The sequence below is a fragment of the Delphinapterus leucas genome, chromosome 10, assembly GCF_059928025.1.
Source record: "Delphinapterus leucas isolate spDelLeu-1000000601 "Yukka" chromosome 10, BTC_Dleu_Yukka2, whole genome shotgun sequence".
NCBI lineage: Eukaryota > Metazoa > Chordata > Mammalia > Artiodactyla > Monodontidae > Delphinapterus > Delphinapterus leucas.
The window spans coordinates 72,648,769-72,667,906 of NC_143138.1; the positions used below are offsets into that span (position 1 = coordinate 72,648,769).

At 44.6% G+C, this 19,138-nt stretch overlaps 1 protein-coding gene and 1 long non-coding RNA gene across 7 annotated transcripts in view; one reads left to right on the plus strand and one right to left on the minus strand.

Moving 5' to 3' along the window:
• Positions 1-19,138, minus strand: part of ARHGEF3 (Rho guanine nucleotide exchange factor 3) — a 310,231-nt gene that overhangs the window by 38,688 nt on the left and 252,405 nt on the right. For 5 of the 6 annotated variants that reach the window (XM_022572818.3, XM_089919494.1, XM_089919495.1 and 2 more), the window contains one exon: positions 3,076-3,183. In XM_022572818.3, coding sequence (XP_022428526.2) covers positions 3,076-3,183 — 108 coding nt within the window. Of the gene's footprint in view, positions 1-3,075; positions 3,184-4,285; positions 6,219-19,138 lie in introns of those variants that run through there. The other variant, XM_089919496.1, reaches the window with a different exon arrangement.
• LOC111174265 (uncharacterized) lies at positions 12,881-16,116 on the plus strand. Its single transcript, XR_002644416.3, has 3 exons — positions 12,881-13,200; positions 14,122-14,259; positions 14,470-16,116. It is a non-coding gene; the product is annotated as an uncharacterized LOC111174265 (long non-coding RNA).

Consider the following 19,138-nt stretch of genomic DNA (forward strand, 5'->3'; position numbering starts at 1 on the left):
TCATCCTGCAAACATGGCTGTCTAACTCTGCATACAACCTCAGGGACATATTTCCATTTGCTGGCCACTCCCCCCCACCAAGGACACACCCACAGCATAAAGACACTGTTCAAGTTCTCTCTATGTTCATGTGCATAACCATTATGAATAATTATTCTGTTTCTACTGGGTTGTTTCTGTCCAATAAATGGAACCTGGAATTAGCTATTTATCATATTTTAAACAAGTAAATAAAAAACTATTTTGCCAAAAATTTTTTTTGAGGTTTTAGAAACCAATTTCCACCTGTCAGATTTCCCCGCCTCGTGTCTGGCTTTCTCATCTTTGCCTGGCCTCAGTCTGTTGGATTTCAGACATGGCTTGATTTCCTTCTGTCCCAGTTCTCTAGGTCAATGCAAATTTGTAGGGTGATCAAATATTTCCTGCAGTGTTCCCTGTGTGGGATCTGTGTAGGGCAGAAACAGGAGAAAAGAAATAAAGGTTGCCTGGGAAGCCTAAGGAAAGATTTTGAAGGTATGACGATGGAAGATCTTAAAGCACTGTGCTTTGAGTCGGGGCTGGGCTGTGGGGAGGAGGCATAGACAGTGCTCTCCCTGGACCCATGAGCATAAACACAGAGTCTACAGGCCAGGCAAGCTGATGGCAGTGAGTGAAGAGGCCAGGTGTTGGGAGGACAACTGGGAGAAGTGGGGACATTTGTAGATGACAGTTGGCTGGCTACTTAGGCACAGCCCGTAAGTGCCATGTGGGAACATAGGCCCAGCACTGCTAGGCCTTCCAATTCCTCAAAAGAAGCCAGAAGTCCAGATTCTTACGTGGACTGTTTTGATTTCTAAACGTTAGCTCAAAACAATGTGCAGCCAAACAAAACACAACCGAGGGCCAGATGTGGCCACCAAGTTGCCAGAAGGCAACTCTACCCAGGATGTAAGCAACGTGAGGGCAGGAGTTAGAGCCTGGTGCATGACGAGGGCCCACTTAACTCTTGTGGAATGAGTGAGGCCCTTCCTGGGGCAGACGGTGGACTCTCCTCAGAGAGGCAATGGGAAGAGATGGCTGGCAACATGGAGGTTGAAATAACTACGGTGAACTTGAGCCACAGCCACTGGGACGGGAAGGAAAGCGTGAAATGGTAAGAGACAGGCTAAAGAATTGTCAAAAAGCAGAACTCAGCAAAAGACCAGATGTGCAGGGCTAGGGCAGTGATGATCTTCCAGTGGAAGCCTGTGATGAACTTGGCCAGAGGGCTTAGGGACTGGTCACTGGGGAGAGAAGGTGAACACACTTTTCTTCACTAGCTTCGAAGACCTTCATCTGGCCCCCCAAGACGACCTTATTTTTTTTCTCCTCCATTCTCCCACAAAGGGGATCAGAGGATAACCAGGGGCCCAGAGATTCCAGCACAGAGCCAAACCCATAGCTAATGAGACGATGAGGTGTTCATTCGGGAGAAATATTAGCAGAGTTAACAGAGGAATGGGCAGGGAGGGATTAGCACTGGTGAGGGACGGCACCTGTAGGAAAGTGGGGAGAAGAGCTTGGGCTGTGCAAAGTCACAGCACGTTGGCTGAATGGTGTGGTAACAAGGACAGGAGTGGGTGAGGGAGACTTCAAACAGTTCTCAAATCATAGATTTCATAGCGTGGGACATAAGCCTTGGGTGCTGGTCCACAATTTTTTTTTTTTTTTTTTTTTGGCCACACCACACAGCTTGTGGGGTCTTAGTTCCCCAACCAGGGACTGAACCCATGCCCTTGGTAGTGAAAGTGCAGGGTCCTAACCACTGCACTGTCAGGGAATTCCCTGGTCCACAATTTTCTTAATGACTCGGAAAGTCAAGATAAAAATACCGCTAAGCAAAAGTATTCAGGACATGTAAGAAACTGGCAGGCTCAAGACTACTCCTCAGCTGAACAAGGTGAGCCTTTTCATGGCATGACTTTCGTGGGCCTCAGTCTACAAGAGGATTTTTATGATTATCATATTGGGCCCAAGGCCTTAAGACAAATCTCGATTTTCACTTTAAAAGATAAACTTTATCAGGAGTTTACAAACAAGAACTACAAACCACCTGTTAACCAAAGAATTATTATAGTAGTTAATATTTACACCTTAGCTGGTTAGGAAGTTAGTGATTACTAACTACAGGCCAAGGCACTATGCTAAGTCCTTTAAATGCACTATCCTGAAAATCTTTACAAGGATTCTATAAAGGAGCTGGTAGCATCATCCCCCAATGTTTCCATGAGGAATAAAAGCAAGACCTAGAGAGATATGAAGTTATCTGCCCAAGGTGACAAAGTCTTTGAGCGACAGAGCCAAGGACAGAAGTGAGATACTTCTACTCCAGGGCGCTTGTTCTCAGTCAGGGGTCAACAAACATTTTCTGTAAAGGGCCAAATAGTAAATATTTTTGGTGTTGTGGGCGATATGATCCCTTTCACAACTACTCAACTCTGCCTTTGTAGTGCAATGGCAGCTACAGAAAACACATCAACATTTAGGCATGCCCGTGTTCCAGCAAAACTTCAGTTATAGACACCGAAATTTCAATTTCATATAATTTTCATGGGTCATGAAATATCATTCCTCTTTTATTTTTTTCCCAGCCATTTTAAAAAGTAAAAACCACTCTTAGCTCCAGGGCCATAAGAAATCAGGGGGTGGGCTGAGTTTTTTCCCACATGCTATAGTTTGCAGACCCTGGTCTAAATCACTAGGCTCTCCTGCCCTCCAACTTACATCATGCGCTGGTTCCCTTGGGAGGCCCATAGATATGTTAGGACAAAACCTATGATAGCGCATCTGGATGGGGCATAGGACTGTGAAATATAATTGTGAGGAGCCCAACAGAGATGACTCCTCCAGTTACACCTTGAGGGACTCTGCCTGACACCAGTTTACAGCTTGAAAACATCTCTTTCTTCCTTTCAGTCCCCTCACTTGCTCTCTTCTGTTGAAATAAGCATTGATTCATGTCAATCTGAAACCAGGGGAGGTTCTAGGTAGGACAGGGATGGCTCCTCCCACACAGCGTGGTTTTCTGCAAACATGAGCCCACTGTGTCCTTCTTACCTGCAGGGTTTGGCTGAAGCGCTTTAACGGTGTGGCCTTCACGGGTGGGATGAGGTTTGCTAGGGATGTGACTCTGGAAAGAGGTTTGACTCGTTTATTACTAGGCTCCTGTAGGGTTAAAAAAAAGGAAAGGAAAATGTCAAGGTCAATTACGAAGACAACATAACTCCACTATACAGTCAATGTCCCCACTCCATAAGCTGCTGGCTGCACACCGATCTGTGGAATGTAAACAGTGCTCTGTCTCACTCCAGCTGTGTGGAGGTGACCTGGCTTAGGAGCCAGGGAAGGAGAAATGGCAGAGGGATGTCAACAGAAGCAGCCTCTGAGTGGACAGCAAATGGGCAGGGATCTCTCCTTTCCCTTCACCCCAAATATATCTGCCAGCTTTTAAATCAGAGGCTTCCACTAAGTAGCATGATTCTCTTCAACCCCTCCTGTAGAGAAAATCTGCCTCAGATTTCCCATCCAATGACCTTGTCAGGCAGTTGTCTTTTGATGCTTCTGGTTTCATCTTTTTTTTTTTTTTTGCGGTACGCGGGCCTCTCACTGCTGTGGCCTCTCCCGCTGCGGAGCACAGGCTCCGGACGCGCAGGCCCAGCGGCCATGGCTCACGGGCCCAGCCGCTCCGCGGCATGTGGGATCCTCCCAGACCGGGGCACGAACCTGTGTCCCCTGCATCGGCAGGCGGACTCTCAACCACTGCGCCACCAGGGAAGCCCTGGTTTCATCTTTTTAAAAACTGTTTTCTCCAACTTACCTGAAGCCACTCTCCAAATTTCTAATATGCAATGGCTTTTCTAAAGCACAAAAAAATCTTTTTTTTTTAAGTATACCAAATAAAAAAAATATTGTTTAAAGAAGTTATTCTATTGCTAGGCTCTTAACAAAGCATCTTTGTATCTACAGTATATTTGAAATGCACATATTAATAGTTATAAATAACAACCAGACAGCAAAAGAAAACGTATAGAGAGAAAACCCTACCATGAGCATCAGTTTTTATACTACACATAGCCACAAGTTTTGAAAATCACCTCCACATAAAACGTGCAAATCTGCAAGTTACCCCAAACCAAGCTGATGGATGAGGGGAGCCTACCCATACCAATGACTCTGCAGATGAGAATTACATAAATAAAAACAACAGGCTGTGGAAAAGAGAGAGATGACAGACAAAACACTTTCCAAAGACAAAGAGAACAGTTACCCTTGTCTTCCTAAGCTCCATCTGACCTGCAGGAGATGCTTGACAGCACATGAAGACACCAAATTTTGATGGAAAAAACCAAACTTGCCAATGGTTGTGGCAAAACTCAATCATTTCCAAAGGGAGCCTCAAGATGCTCATCTTTCTTTTTCAGCCATTGCCTTCAAAGTTTTGAGAGTTAAGCCAGAACTTCAGATTCTCCAGAATACCCCTGTGGGGTGTTGTGAACATAGTAGGTGCTTGGAAAAATCTTGCCTGAATTTGGAGTTCTGCTGAGAAACTCTCATGTCAGTTTATGCCCTTGCCAGCCTCAGAAATCAGAAGCATTCTCTGAAACAGACCCAACCTTTCTGGCATTCAAATAGAAAAATTAAAAGGCTTTTTAAAAAGCACAAAACAATTCCACAACATGGCCAGGAGTGACTTCATGATTTCTCGTAGCAAATACTTCCAAGACGGAGAATGAATCTGGGCTGCCGGGTCCCTCTCCAGCCTCTTGGTATGCTGAGCTGAACAGACAGCAGGAAACTCTCCGAACACTGGGAAGGCTTAGTTCCAAAATGCAAAGGATGAATCTCTCAACATGAGAGACATCGCATTACAATTATTTAAATGCTGAAGAGAAAGATCCAATAGCCCTTCTGCTTCCAGGTGACAGCGCCCTTCAAGGATGCTCCCTGTCCAGTGCCTGGCTCCTGAGTATCTGTGCCCAGAGGAGGATTTTTAAAATATTTTTTTACGTCAGAGCTCCATTACCAGCGGGCATACTGAACACACACACACACACACACACACACACACACATAGCCTCTTGAGCATCCCCTGAACGGCTCCTGCTTTGGCTGGAAATGCCAGAGTTGTGATATACCACCTTTGGTGGCACAAACTGCATTGCAGCAAGTGAGAAGATGGGGGATTTCCTAGAGGATCAGGACTTGGTCTCAGATAATCCTGCATGTACCTCAGAGCCCATTGACTCCTAGGTCTCTGTTTTATTAACGGCTAAATCTGTTAGGTCACAAATTCTATATCAAACTAGGGAAGTTGAAGGGCAAACGCCAATTGGCTTCTCTTGCTTTAAAAAGGGGCAGGGAGCCCTGCATGCTTGGCAGGACGAGGGAAGATTCGGCTCTCTTCCACTTGCTGTGTCATCTTTTCTAAGGTTCTGCTGACTTTGCTGCCCATTTTACATGAGCCAGTCAGATGGGTGTTTTTCTGCACCGCTATAAGATGAATGCACAGTGCAAATGTTGGCCCCTCTGCAAGTTGTGTGCAGTGTTGCTACATGAGATTGTAATTAAAACTCCTTTCCCAAGGCTTTACCCACTTGGAAGTGAACACTGGGCTGCTCTCTGGCAATCTGACATTCCCAAGTAATGAACAATCAAAACAAACCACTGCTGCATGATTTAGTGCTTGATCCAGCAAAGCGGGCAGGTGCAATTTCACAACCAGAACATTTACAGGTTATTGAATCTATAGAGGAGGCTTTATGCCTGACCCACATGAGTCAAATATGAATTATGGTGTTCTCCTTGAGGGCTTCAGTGAGAATAGGAGATTAAAAAAATTCTTGGCCTAATTTGATTTTTCTTTTCCATTTACTCAGTATGTCTCGAGCTACATTTTACTGCTGTCTAAAAGGAGCCTCAGGGAAAATGTTTCCAGATTCTAGTTAAATAGCTCTACTGAGAACTAGCAAATGCAATAAGAGGGATGCTTTCAGGCTTTACAGAGAGATGACAGAACACAACCTGCAGAAGCTTCCTAATCCAACAACTCAGCTGCCAGACTAAGCTGGGCAAGGACACTGCTAAACCCAGGAATGAAGTGTCCTGTTTCAAGTGCAGACACCACCCTCACCATGAAATTCTAAGACAGGGCAGGAGGACATCTCACCAAAGAGGTTAAAAAAATAAAACAAAAAAGAAAAAGGCAGGGGCTTCCCTGGTGGCACAGTGGTTGAGAATCTGCCTGCTAATACAGGGGACACGGGTTCAAGCCCTGGTCTGGGAGGATCCCACGTGCCGCGGAGCAACTAGGCCCGTGAGCCACAACTACTGAGCCTGCGGGTCTGGAGCCTGTGCTCCACAACAAGAGAGGCCAGCAATAGTGTAAGGTCCGCGCACCGTGAAGAAGAGTGGCCCCCACTCGCCGCAACTAGAGAAAGCCCTTGCACAGAAATGAAGACCCAACACAGCAAAAATTAATTAATTAATTAATAAACTCCTACTCCCAACATCTTAAAAAAAAAAAAAAAGAAAAAGGCATTGAGTATTCTGTGGGGGTAGTATTTTCTGAATAACAACCTTTTGCATGTTTTCCAGACCTTACAGGTTTTTTTGTTTTTCTTGTCTTATTGCACTGGCTAGGACTACCCGTATATTGTTGATTACAAGCTAAAAGAGCAGGTACCATAGTCTAATTCCAAATTACAAAGTAATTATTATGAAGGTTTCATCATTAAGTATTGTATTTGCTGAGAGCATGGAAGAGACACCCTTTATCAAGTAGAAAAAGTTCCTTTCTGTGCTAAGTTTGCTGTGAATTTTTATCATGAATGATAAAACTGACTTTTATCAAATACTTTCTCTTCACCTTTCCAGAGGACAAGGAATGGGAAAAAAGAAGGAAGAGGTGGGAAGAAGGAAAGGAGAGGATGAAGAAAGGTATAGAGGTCATATTTTTCATAAAGGAATTGATTCAGCAATTTTAAATATCTCTTGTGCTTGAATTACAAACAAAGGAGAATAAAGCACTCCATGCAATTTTATTTTTTTATTATTATTATTTTTTGCAGTACGCGGGCCTCTCACTGTTGTGGCCTCTCCCATTGCGGAGCACAGGCTCCGGACGCGCAGGCTCAGCGGCCATGGCTCACGGGCCCAGCCGCTCCGCGGCATGTGGGATCCTCCCGGACCGGGGCACGAACCCACATCCCCTGCATCGGCAGGCGGACTCTCAACCACTGCGCCACCAGGGAAGCCCTTTAATTTTATTTTTAATGTGAGATTTAATTAAATAGATTTTAATATTCCTTCCCTAGGGGATACAGTTCTTATCCTCTCCTTATTCTTCCCCCCAAAAAATAAAAACCAAAGCACATTATATACAATGTAAGAAAATGCCTATCATATCAACATAATTTGGCACTACTTCTTACTCCTTAAAAAACAGTTCCATTCTAATAGATGTGGCATACAGGTAACCCTCACTCATTCTCCCTGCACTTCATTTTTGCAGCCAGAGTGGGGTGGGAGAGCAGTAGGAGAGTCTTTCACATCACGTCTGTAGCTTCCCTGAGACTCTGCTTTTACTGAGTCACAAACACGGCCCAGGAGGGGCCAGAAATGCAGCCATTAGTGCAGGACTGACTGCTCTATTGCAGGGCAGCACTGCTCTTGGATGCTCTACACCTGGCCAGGAGCAAGAGAGAGGTGAGAAACGACTATGCTAGCAGATGCTTTTGCCCATGAGTTGATGGAATCATTAAAAAAGAAGTCTTTCAAATGTTTAGAAACACCAGGAAGCCTTATGCAGGGCTACATTTGTGTGACAGGAAATGTGCTGGGAACCGCACACCCAGGGGTCACGTGTCATCCAACAGTAACCCTCTAGAAGGCTTTCATCATCCTCATATTAAACAGAAAGTTATGATCTCAGAGTGATGGAGAAGCTCTAGAATTATTACATTATAATAATGAGCTCATATTCATTGCAGGGACTCTTCCCTATGCTTTACAGATATTTACTAATTTATTCTCCTAACAGCCCTGCAAGGTAGCCACTATTGTGATCTTCATCTTAAAGATAGGGAAAGCTAAAAAAGGTGGCCAGGATTTAAACCTAGGCTAGGGAGGCTGGATCCAGAGCCCATGCCCTACTCCAGGGCTTGGCTAACTTTTTTGTAAGGGGCCAGATGGTTAAATATTTTAGGCTTTGAGGGCTGTCCAGCCTTTGTCACAACTACTCATCTCTACCATCAGCCACAAACAGTATGTAAATAAGTGAATGTGACTATGTTCCATTAAATCTTCATCTATAGACAGTAAAATTCGAATTTCATATAATTTTCACATGTCACAAAATATTATTCTTCTTTTGCTTTTTTTCAACCATTAACAAATACAGAAACCATTCTTGAGGGCTTGAGGCCTTTTTTTCCCCCTGCTCATTAGAAAAAGGAACATGAGTTTTGTGGGAGATTCCCCAATTTTCAATTAAGTATTTTGCTCAGTAGAGAAGAGGACACTGTAGAAGATTCTAGAAAATTAATTTCCAAAATACTGCTTTCTGACAGCACCTTTACTATACTAGGCAACATTCAAAATGTTTAGATCCTGAGTTCCACTTCCAAGTACTACTGAGTCAAAAATAAGGGGTAGAAATCTGATTTTAAGATGGTATGTGGTCAAAATGCTCCATAATACAAAGATTTATTTCAATGGACAGAAAACAGTTTTGCAAATGTACTATTGAATGCTGAACTGCAGCTGACAGGTGCCATCTGAGATTTTTACTTCAGTTGTTAGTGAGGACCTACTGAGAAAGGATACTGAAGAGGCAGACATCATCTAGAATCAACAGTAATTAGAAGAAACCTGGTAAAATGAAAACAAAAATCCCACTACTGAATTTCAATAATTCTCAACTGATATAGGCCAGAATAGGGAAAGGTCCACGTGGCTGGGAAACTGAGAGCTGAGAGGGCTACCTTGAAACATTTAAACTTAAAGACCCAGCAATCCCACTACTGGGCATATACCCTGAGAAAACCATAATTCAAAGAGTCATGTACCAAAATGTTCACTGCAGCTCTATTTACAATAGCCAGGACATGGAAGCAACCTAAGTGTCCATCACCAGATGAATGGATAAAGAAGATGTGGCACATATATACAATGGAGTATTACTCAGCTATAAAAAGGAACAAAACTGGGTTATTTGTAGTGAGGTGGATGGACCTAGAGACTGTCATACAGAGTGAAGTAAGAGAAAAACAAATATCGTATGCTAACACATATATATGGAATCTAAAAGAAAAGAAAATGGTCAGAAGAACTTAGGGGCGAGACAGGAATAAAGACGCAGACCTACTATAGAATGGACTTGAGGATACGGGGAGGGGGAAGGGTAAGCTGGGACAAAGTGAGAGAGTGGTATGGACATATATACACTACCAAACGTAAAATAGATAGCTAGTGGGAAGCAGCCGCATAGCACAGGGAGATCAGCTGGTGCTTTGTGACCACCTAGAGGGGTGGGATAGGGAGGGTGGAAGGGAGACGCAAGAGGGAGGGGATATGGGGATATATGTATATGTATAGCTGATTCACTTTGTTATAAAGCAGAAACTGATACACCATTGTAAAGCAATTATACTCTAATAAAGATGTTTAAAAAAAAAAAAACAACTTCTAGGTCACCACAAATATTCTCATGTTCTCACTTCCTTTGACACCTCCTAACGCCAAGGCCTTCCCACCCTTTCATTGTATTTTGTTGTCATATCACTATAGTTTCCTCCAATCGGTGACAGTTCCTCAGTCTTCTGTGACAATGATACTTTTCAAGAGTGCTGGTCAGTTATTTTGTAGTATATCTCTCAATTTAGACATGTCTGATGTTTTCTCATGATTGGATTCAGATTATGCATTTTTGGCAAGAATACAACAGAAGTGATGTGCCCTTCTTGGTGCATCATATCTGGGGGACATGATGTCACTATATCTTATAACTGGTGACATCGACCTGGACCAGTTGGTCAAGGTGGTACAATGGGTTGAATTGTGTCCCCCACAAAAAGATATGTTGAAGTTCTACCCCCAAACCTGTGACAGTGACCTTATTTGGAGATAGGATTTTGGCAGATGTAATCAGGTTAGGATGAGGTCATATTAGATTGCAGCGGGCCCTAAATGCCATCGTTGGTGTCCTTATAAGAAGGGAAGTTTAGACAGAGACATACAGGGAGACAGCATATGATGATGGGGGCAGTGATTAGAGTGATGCATCTACAAGCCAGGGAACACCAAAGACGGACGGCAAACACCAGAAGCTAGGAAGAGGCAAGGGAGAATTCTCCTGCAGGTTTCAGAGGGAGCAGGGCCCTACTGACGCCTTGATTTTCGACTTCTAGTTTGCAGAAGAGTAAGAAATAAATTTCCGTTGTTCTAAGCCTCGCCTCTTGTGGTACTTTGTTACAACAGCCCTACAGGAGGTTATCTGCTGGATTTCTCCATTGTAAAGTTACTACTACTCCCTTTGTAATTAATACACATAAATGGAAGAGATTCTTTGTGACTACGCGCATCCTCTGGAATTCAGCTCTGCAAGTGCTTACCCAGCATCTGCAAAGTGGGCTTCATTGAAGGGTACACGTGTCACCCTTGGGGGAATGTCTCCTGGATGCACAGAGAGAACCATAGGTTGATCCAGGCAGAGCACCCAAGAGAGTAAGGCTTGGCTGGAGTGGGGCAAGTGAGGTGTTCAGCAGGTAGAGCACAGTGGAACACAGGGGCATGGAGGACACAGAGGCAGCAACGAGGAGTCCTTCGCAGAGCTGTCTGAGCAAGAGGGGAGCAAAGAAGGGGAGCTTCTGTGGAGCCTACAAGTGACTCTTCATCTTATTTTTTTGGAAATAGAAAAAAACAATAATGAAATAATGGTTCCTAACTCCAAAATTTCCATTAAAATTTTTTTTGTTTGTTTTCTTTCCCCTGGCACGGAGCTAACTGACCTGGTGTCATCTGTTACTAGAAGTTAAAAGGCAAATAATGAGGCCCAAATTCCAACGGAAACCTGGCTTCATTGATTAGGCCAAACGCATTTCAGAATTATTGGTTTCTAACCCACAAGGTGAGCAAAAGGTCTTCAAAAGTAGAACCATAATTTCCCCCTAAAAATGCCAGGTGATTATAGGTGATTTCAACAAAGGTCCCACAGGCTTTGTGGACTCTGCCAAACCACCAGGAACAGCTCTGGGAAGAATCCCTGATACCTTCCCTCCTGGCTAATCTCAAATGTGGAGGCCACACCCTTGTGTTTATTTTCTCCAGCTGCAGGTTTGGTTGCCTTGCACTGTGTATCCAAGGGAGATTAGATTTCCTTTTTGATGAAATGGCCCAACTCTCTCTGCATCAGATGCTATACGGAAAACATCCTAATTTCCTTCTTTAAAAGAAAAAAGTGCTTTTTGGGGGCTTTGTTTTGTTTTGTTTGTATTTTTGCTACTGGGAACTAAGGAGAGCCTGGATAAATAAAATCCACAGGACCCTCTGAGTTAGTTCAGTCTCATGGCCAAGCTGCAGACAGGGTGTTGGATTGTTGTGTTGAGGAGCTGACGATTTCTCCAGCCTTCCCTCATGGCAATGCTAAAAAGCATTGATGGAGACACCACACACAAAATGGTTTGGAGAGATCCACAGATTAAACCATCGACGCTTGGGGCCGTAAAACTGAACACATTAAGGTTGGGGAGATGATCTTTATTCCATGTATATCAAGTCTGTTTTGGCTTGAGCCAGTCAGCACCTACGGCCTCTGGCCAAGGTCAGCCTGTGAGGTGGTTGCTTTTAGGGGGGTCTTGCTTAGGGCAGGAGCATCAGAGGGGGATGCTGGACTAAGCTCAGACACTGCTGGCATAAGCCTCTGAAAGGATGCTCAGTTCCAGCCCCGAACACAGCTCCCATCAAATGCAAGCAAAAAAATGAGAAGAGAAAGAAATCACACTTTATGACAATTCATGTGGTCATCCTGGCTTCATTTCCTCCAGGCCTCCCCTGCTTCCTTCAAGTTCAAAGCACATGCTGGCAAACTACTATCGCTCTCTAATATTTGTATAAACTGAATGGCAAAATGAAGGAAAGGTGAGTGTGGGGCGAGTCAGATGGATTTCATCCAGTATACCTTGGAGGAGCGATTAATTTTACTACAAACTCTGAGAGGGCAAACGTTACTGACATACCATTTTGTTTCTGAGGGAGCACCTCAAGCAAGTTATTATCTTTATTCCTCTCATTATCATTGACTGTTTGCTCCCACACTGGAAAAGTAGCCTGTTCTTCTCTGCCATGGGGATATTCATTTTTGCTGAATGGTGGTTTATGGGCCGAAAAACAAAAAACAAAACAAAACATTGGAAAATAATTCAGTAAAATATGGGACTCTCCGAGAGCCGAGGTGGGCAGCGGCCTAGGTTATGAACAAAATCTCTTAGCAGTGCCAGTAAAATAAAACAGAACCACTGTTTCAGACACTGTATTTTTGGCTAAGGTTTCACTCCTCAATTACTTTCAAAGTTATTCGTTTCAGTCAACATTATAAGGGTAAGTCAACATTTGTCCTGGCAGCAAGCCCAAATTTATTTTATTAGTCTGCTACTGGTTAAATTGGCCCATGATTAAAAATATCTAATAAATAGCCCTAAAATATTGGAGTTTAGTAGAAAACCACATTCACGTTCTCTTACACAGGATGTTACTATTACTTAACCTTGGGCAGAAGGAGAAATGCACACCCACGCCCCGGTAAGTTCCTTTTAGCAAACGCTAGCCCATCGCCTGAAACTCACTTTGGTCATGCCCAGACATGGCATTACAGACCTTCAGAGAAAGAGGAAGCTAAATATTTAGCTCTCTCTGCAGTCTCTGGCTCCACATATGCCTTCTGAGTATCAAGCAAAGCTCTTACTCTGTCAAGGAGAAAGGGCCAGATGCTCAGAGCTGAAGCGCTTTAACAGTTCAACCTCCTGGAAAAGTGTGAGAGCTGCCAGCAGACTCAAGCCTCTGTGGCCCTTACAGGGAAGCCAACCTTAGGCCCAGAAGATGTTTTCTCATGAGTAGAGCCAGGTTATGCCTTTTTGCCAAGAATGCCACAGAAGAAATGTGCCCACAGCACGCCACACCCATCTGCAGGTCTGGAAAATGGGGTCAGAGCCGCACATTCCTGGGTGGGGGACGCCAAGGAGTCAGCCGGAGGTGGCAGTGGTGGCCTAATCACAGCCACAGGCCCAGAGGAAGGGCTCTGTGGTTCTGGGGTCTCGGCCAGTCATTTCCTATTGACTTCTTGGAAACCCCTGGGTGGGATATAAATTCTGTATTTGTTTATCTCTGTAAAAGGGATTCCCTGGCTTCCCCTTGGGCTGGGTTGGAGGGGTAGGGGGAGAAGAATGCACTGGGGATTCCACCTCTGCTTCAGGGTTTGGGAACTGGTGTGTACAGACCTCAAGGGCACTTTAAGGATATTTGCTGAGGCTTCCCTGGTGTTTAAGGATGAGCAGAAAGCCTGTGCTGAAAGTGACAAAGTTCTTGTCACTCTGACCCCCCAAATGTGTTGATTCTTTGCAAAGGACCTAAGGATAAAATATGAGCCTACCTTTCCAGCCAGAGGACAGTGCCCTATGCACCGAACACCCTGTGACCCTGGGCCAACGATGTAACCTCCACGGGCTTGGTCTCATGCCCTGTGAAGTGAGGGTGGCTCTCCGACCCTCTCACAGGGTTGTTGGGAAGGTGACACGAGATCATGTGTGTAATGTGCTCGGTACAAGCCTGTCCCATAAGTTGTTGCCTGTAAATATTAAATTATTGCCTTGAAACTGATGTCCAAGGAGAGGTGTGATCTCCCCCCACACTCCCCCCGACCCCCAGCCTGTTCTCCTGCTCTCATTCATTCCCTGCAGCACTGGATTTTGCTCTGAGCCTCCCAGGGACAAAGCTGGTGCTCCATGTTACCTGCCACTATCTCACCAATGACATGCTCTGGCCACCGAGGACTCGGGCTGCTATGAGACCACATTTTGATTCTACATTCCTGCCTTCCCTTTCTTCCGGCAGTTTTATCGTCTGTTTAGTCAAGCTCCGGCTGGATAGAGCAAAACTGGGAGTGGTTTGGCAAGATCCAAGGCTACGTCCAAGTAGAGAAAAACATCAACTTAAGATAAGAACCTGAGTGGTGGAAGTGCACCCAAGTGGGTAGGTCTTGAGGTCTACATCGAACTCCTCCCACCCACCCCTCCCCACCCCACACTGTTGAATTATAGGCTAAAAGAGCTGGTCTCCAATCTTGCCTGATCCCAGTACTATCTGGGATTAGGCAATGATAGGAATTCTGGGTGTTCAAGCCATGTCAGAGGCGGAGGGTAGAATTTCTCCCAAAAATAACATGTTACTTTTGGCTTCCAGAAAGGACCATACACAGATCCACTGACATGTCCTCTCTCTTATCTACCTGCCATCCCTTGAGGCTCAGCATTATCTTAGCTTCCCAGAAGAGGAAAAAGAAGTACAGAGATGGAAAAGGATGCACAGATCTCAACCCAAAGGAAGGACAGCGTGTTCCAGCTGAATCTGAGATGAGCAAACACGTTGCAGGCAAGCAAAGCTAACAGCTGGGTCTGCCATCTGACTGAAGACGAGGCTGAGACGAGGAATCCCACATTCAGCTGCTGGGTAAAACCTACAGGGACATCTGACCAAGGGCACCAGGTCTTCAGGAAAAGAACATGGACCCCCTCCTCTTTCTGTTCTCGATGAGAACAATGATTTTCAGCAGTCAAGCCTTGCAGAGATGTGCCTTCCAGAGAGAAACAGAAAATACATTTGCTGAGCTCCCTGGTAACCCCAGCTGCCCCTCCTAGCACAGTTTATCCTTTCAAATCATTTGGTCCACGTGCACCCTCAGCAGCACACGCCTCCACTGAGAATCAGGGAACACTGCACTGGGGTGTTGTAGAACAGTCTGCTCTCGACTGAGAACAGAGTACACTGAAACCTGATGGTTGAAAATGGAAAAGGCTACCAGTCACACAGCCACAGGGGATTGATTGAATTGGGAATAAAATAAAATATTTTAAAACTTTCCTGCCTTGGCTTTCAGCTGACATCTTACCACCCACTAAGCGATGGTTTGCAGAAAAACAAAGCACGCTGTTCAGGAAACTGTGAGGTAGGGAATCTACAATGGATTCATATGGCCTTGCTGTTGCCCCACACAGCCCAGCTGAGCAGATGAAGAGCTTCAAACTGTTACTCCTTGGGAAGTGCGTGTGCGTGTGTGTGTGTGTGTGTGTGTGTGTGTGTGTGTTCGTGCACACATCCAGAACACAAGACTGAACGTTAAGACAGTTCTTATTCCGTAGCACATTTTTAATGACAGGAATTAAAAAATGCCCACTAACAATGGATTTTTCCAAAGGCTCATAACAAACCCTGACTCTCACTGCTGTACACTTGCAACCTTGAAACATAGTGATTATGTGTTATTTCTAACTCTCAGCAATTAATATGCAACCAGATGTATCATTATCTACAGTCTATTAAAATTCAGAAGCCTGTGCATTTGAAAAATAATGTATTGCGCTGACAAAGGAGGCAGAAGCCTCAGAGACCCAGCTCTCTCCCCACATCACACGCAGTTCATTTCAATTACAAAGACACAAGAGGGAAAATGAATAAACAATGGCAGTTGACTTAAAAGAAGTAAATACAAACCTGCGATTTGGTTGTTTGGTTTTGCCACTGGAGACTCAGTGGTAAGGGGTGCCAATAAAAGTTTCCAGGAAAGACAAAGGCAGTTTTGTGGTAAAAGAAAAATGTTCTTTATTCCTGAAGTAAAGTGCTCCTGTGGCAGAAGGGGGCAAAGTTCCCATGAGTTTTCCAGCACGGGCCAGCTATAGAGGGAAGGGCTCCTTTGGGAGACTACTGAGGGTCTAACCTGACAAAGATTTCCCCAACTCCCTAAGCACCCCCAGTGATGGGGGGGAGGCTCATTTACCAGCCAGGCGCTCCCTCCTTCTGCCTCACCGTTTAGGAGTCGGGTTCTGGGTCGCTCCTGAATTTACAAAGCAGGGCTGTGCAGAGGGGTGGCGAGGGGCCGTCTGGCCCTACAAAGCCTCCAGAATTGCTACTAAATAAACTACATGTTGCCAGGGCCCCTACCTACTCACAGATTCCAGCAATTTTCTAGAAACAGAGAAGTTGGTCATCCCACACCTGACCCAGGTGTAATTCTTCTCTTCTGATTTTGTCAAGAAGAGAAGGAGGGGAAGGGGGTGGGGGGATTGCAAAATGGGTAAAGGGGGTGAGCTATATGGTGATGGATGGAAATGAAACTTTTGTTGGTGAGTATACAGAAGTCAAGTAGTGTATACAGAAATCAAAATATAATGTTGTACACATGAAACTTTTATAGTGTTGTAAACCAATGTTACCTCAATTAAAAAAAAGATATCTGAGGATTAAATTAATGAAAACAACAATAAAAATTATTTTTAAAGAAAGAAGAGAAGGAGGCACTATGTAGACAATGGGGGACCTCTGGCCGGGGAGGAGGAGGTACCACGAGCCATGGGGTCACCTGGTGCCAGATGCTGGCACACACATACACTCACTCATCTATTCCACATAGCAATCCCATCACCCCATTTTATAGAACAGGAAGCAGGCGTTTAGAGAAGTGAGGTGACTTGTCCCAAGTCATACCCAGTAGTTAATTGGCAGAGCTGAAATTCAAATTCAACTCTATCTGACTCGAAAGCTTTCCCGGCAACCCCCACACCGGCTTCCCTGGATACGCAAGTTCCTTTTACAGAAATAACATAACAGTAATAATATTGAGGGCAATTTTGAGCCAGGCTGTGCCAAAGTGTGTTCTATGCATGATTTCCTTGCTTTCTATTAAGCCAGTACTATTAATATACCCATTTCACAATGCAGACAACTGAAGCTCAGAGGGGTTAAGAGCTTTGCCTGAGGTCACAGAGCTGGTAGTGAGTCATGGAGCCAGGACTGAGCACAAGGCTGCTACGCTACAAGGCCTGGGTTGTTAACCACAGCACTGCTCATTTCCTAAGCCAGGTGAGGGGAGCCCTGAAGAAATCAAAGACTGTAGAGGCAGAAGAGACTGCTGGAGGGAGTGAAAAAGTAGGAGCTGTTGGTTTGACATTCAAGCCCTGTCTTTCTGGAATCAGCAGCCCCTCTTGGGTGCTCCCCCAGCATCTTAGAGTGCCCAGCCAGGCGCACAGGTGCCATGCTAGTGTTAAGGGCAGGCCTGGGGACTGGTGTGCTAGCACCCAGCACCAGGGGTTCATTGGATGACCCCCTCCCAGGCTGCCAAACTCCCCCAATGAGGTTGCCAATTCACCACCCAGCTTTCTGCTGATTGACAATCACTGCCTGTACTTTAATGTTGTGAATGACCTCATCAAACTCAAGGAAAAGTTCCTTGAGGGTCAAAAGCATGCCTTTCTCTTCTTTAAACCCAGAAAAAAAGAGAAAAAGCTAGGTAGACTCTGGTCTTCACAAATATTTACTAACAAGCAAAGAGCACTGGGAGTCATTTTTAGTTGTCCAACTCTTCACCAACTTGTATCCCTCACGCTATGGAGTTTCCCCACATTTCTAACAAAGGACCTATTTATAATTAAAGTGTGCTGCTAATGAGTATGGCATGAAGAACTCCCAAAGCAATCTAATCCTCCTCACCTTCCCTGGGTCTGTGTCTGCGGTTGGAACGTGGGTAAGGTTGCCGGATGATCCGTCTCAGGTGGGAGCTGGCCTTGAGGATGATGACACACTCCTCATCTCCCATGAGCAGGGAGCCTCTCTACCCAGAGCTCATACCCCACCCCCCTGCGGGAGAGTCATTATGGGAACACTAGAAAACCACACTAGATTTTTTCATCCTACCTGGCAGGAATAAATGTGAAGCTTGCCAGTGTGCTTGGAACATCTTGTTTTTCAAAAAATAATGCCCAGTGCCAACTCGGATCCCTGGAAACTGGGTGGGTGTTTCCTAAAAGGAAGGGGTGACCTTGCAGCAGACCACTGGACAGGGATGTCCGTCCACAGCTTCCACTCAACTGATGGACATGCAACAAAACAGATGCTGCTGAGGCTAATGGTCTGTGGAGCATTTGCTCTGTGGAAGCCTTCTGCATGCCCGTTTCATCTTCGCAATTCCCTTGGAAGTTCTCATTTTACAGATGAGGAAACTGAGGCTCAGAGGATGAGTCACTGGTCCAAGGTCTCTTGGCTCACAAGTGGCCAAGTTTGGGATTCAAACTCAGCTCAGTCTGATCCTTAAATCCAAGTTTCTAATCACTACTTTCACTCTTTGGCTGCCCCAAATTAAAATGCAATCTTGTTCAATCCTTCCCTCAGGGTGAAGGGGAAAAGGAAGAAGGGTTAAATTATTTCAGCTGGAATTTTGGAACTTTAAAGTTTTGAAAAGAAAAAAAGAGTTTTGTTCTTAGAACAGATATCCAGTTGTTTTTTTTTAATTGGCTAACAACTAGTCCATAAAGGTATTCTACATCACATTAAAGCCAGCTTTTATCTATTTAAAAATCTTAATACCTGAAATCTGGGTCCTATGCTCAAAGGTCACATTTCTGGTCTGTAAGTGGCTGTGGCCAAACCTGGAAAGTTTTGTTGCAGAGTGCTAACCCTGGAAAGGCCTCAGAACACGCCTAATGCACTGCTTCCAAACTCTCGGTACCATCACACCAATCTTTTGCCCTGTACATACCCTCTGAGCTATTACATAATGTTTCCTTAAGTTACTCATTTTTTACTTGAGTAAACTTATTGCAAAAATAAACTCTACCACTGCCTTAAACAGAAAATCACTATCACCTGCCATAAATAGAAACTACCTTTAAAAAAATGAACCCTATTGTTAAATGTTTGTTAGAGACACTTGCCTGCCTGAGGCCTGTGCTTTGTTAAAAAGGGAAATTAGCAAGTGATAGAGAGGCATTAAAGACACACTAGCTCCAAACTGAGACTTTCTCCTTGACATAATGAGAAGGATCAGAAGAGAATTGGAAAGGGAAAGTGATTCGAAATTATT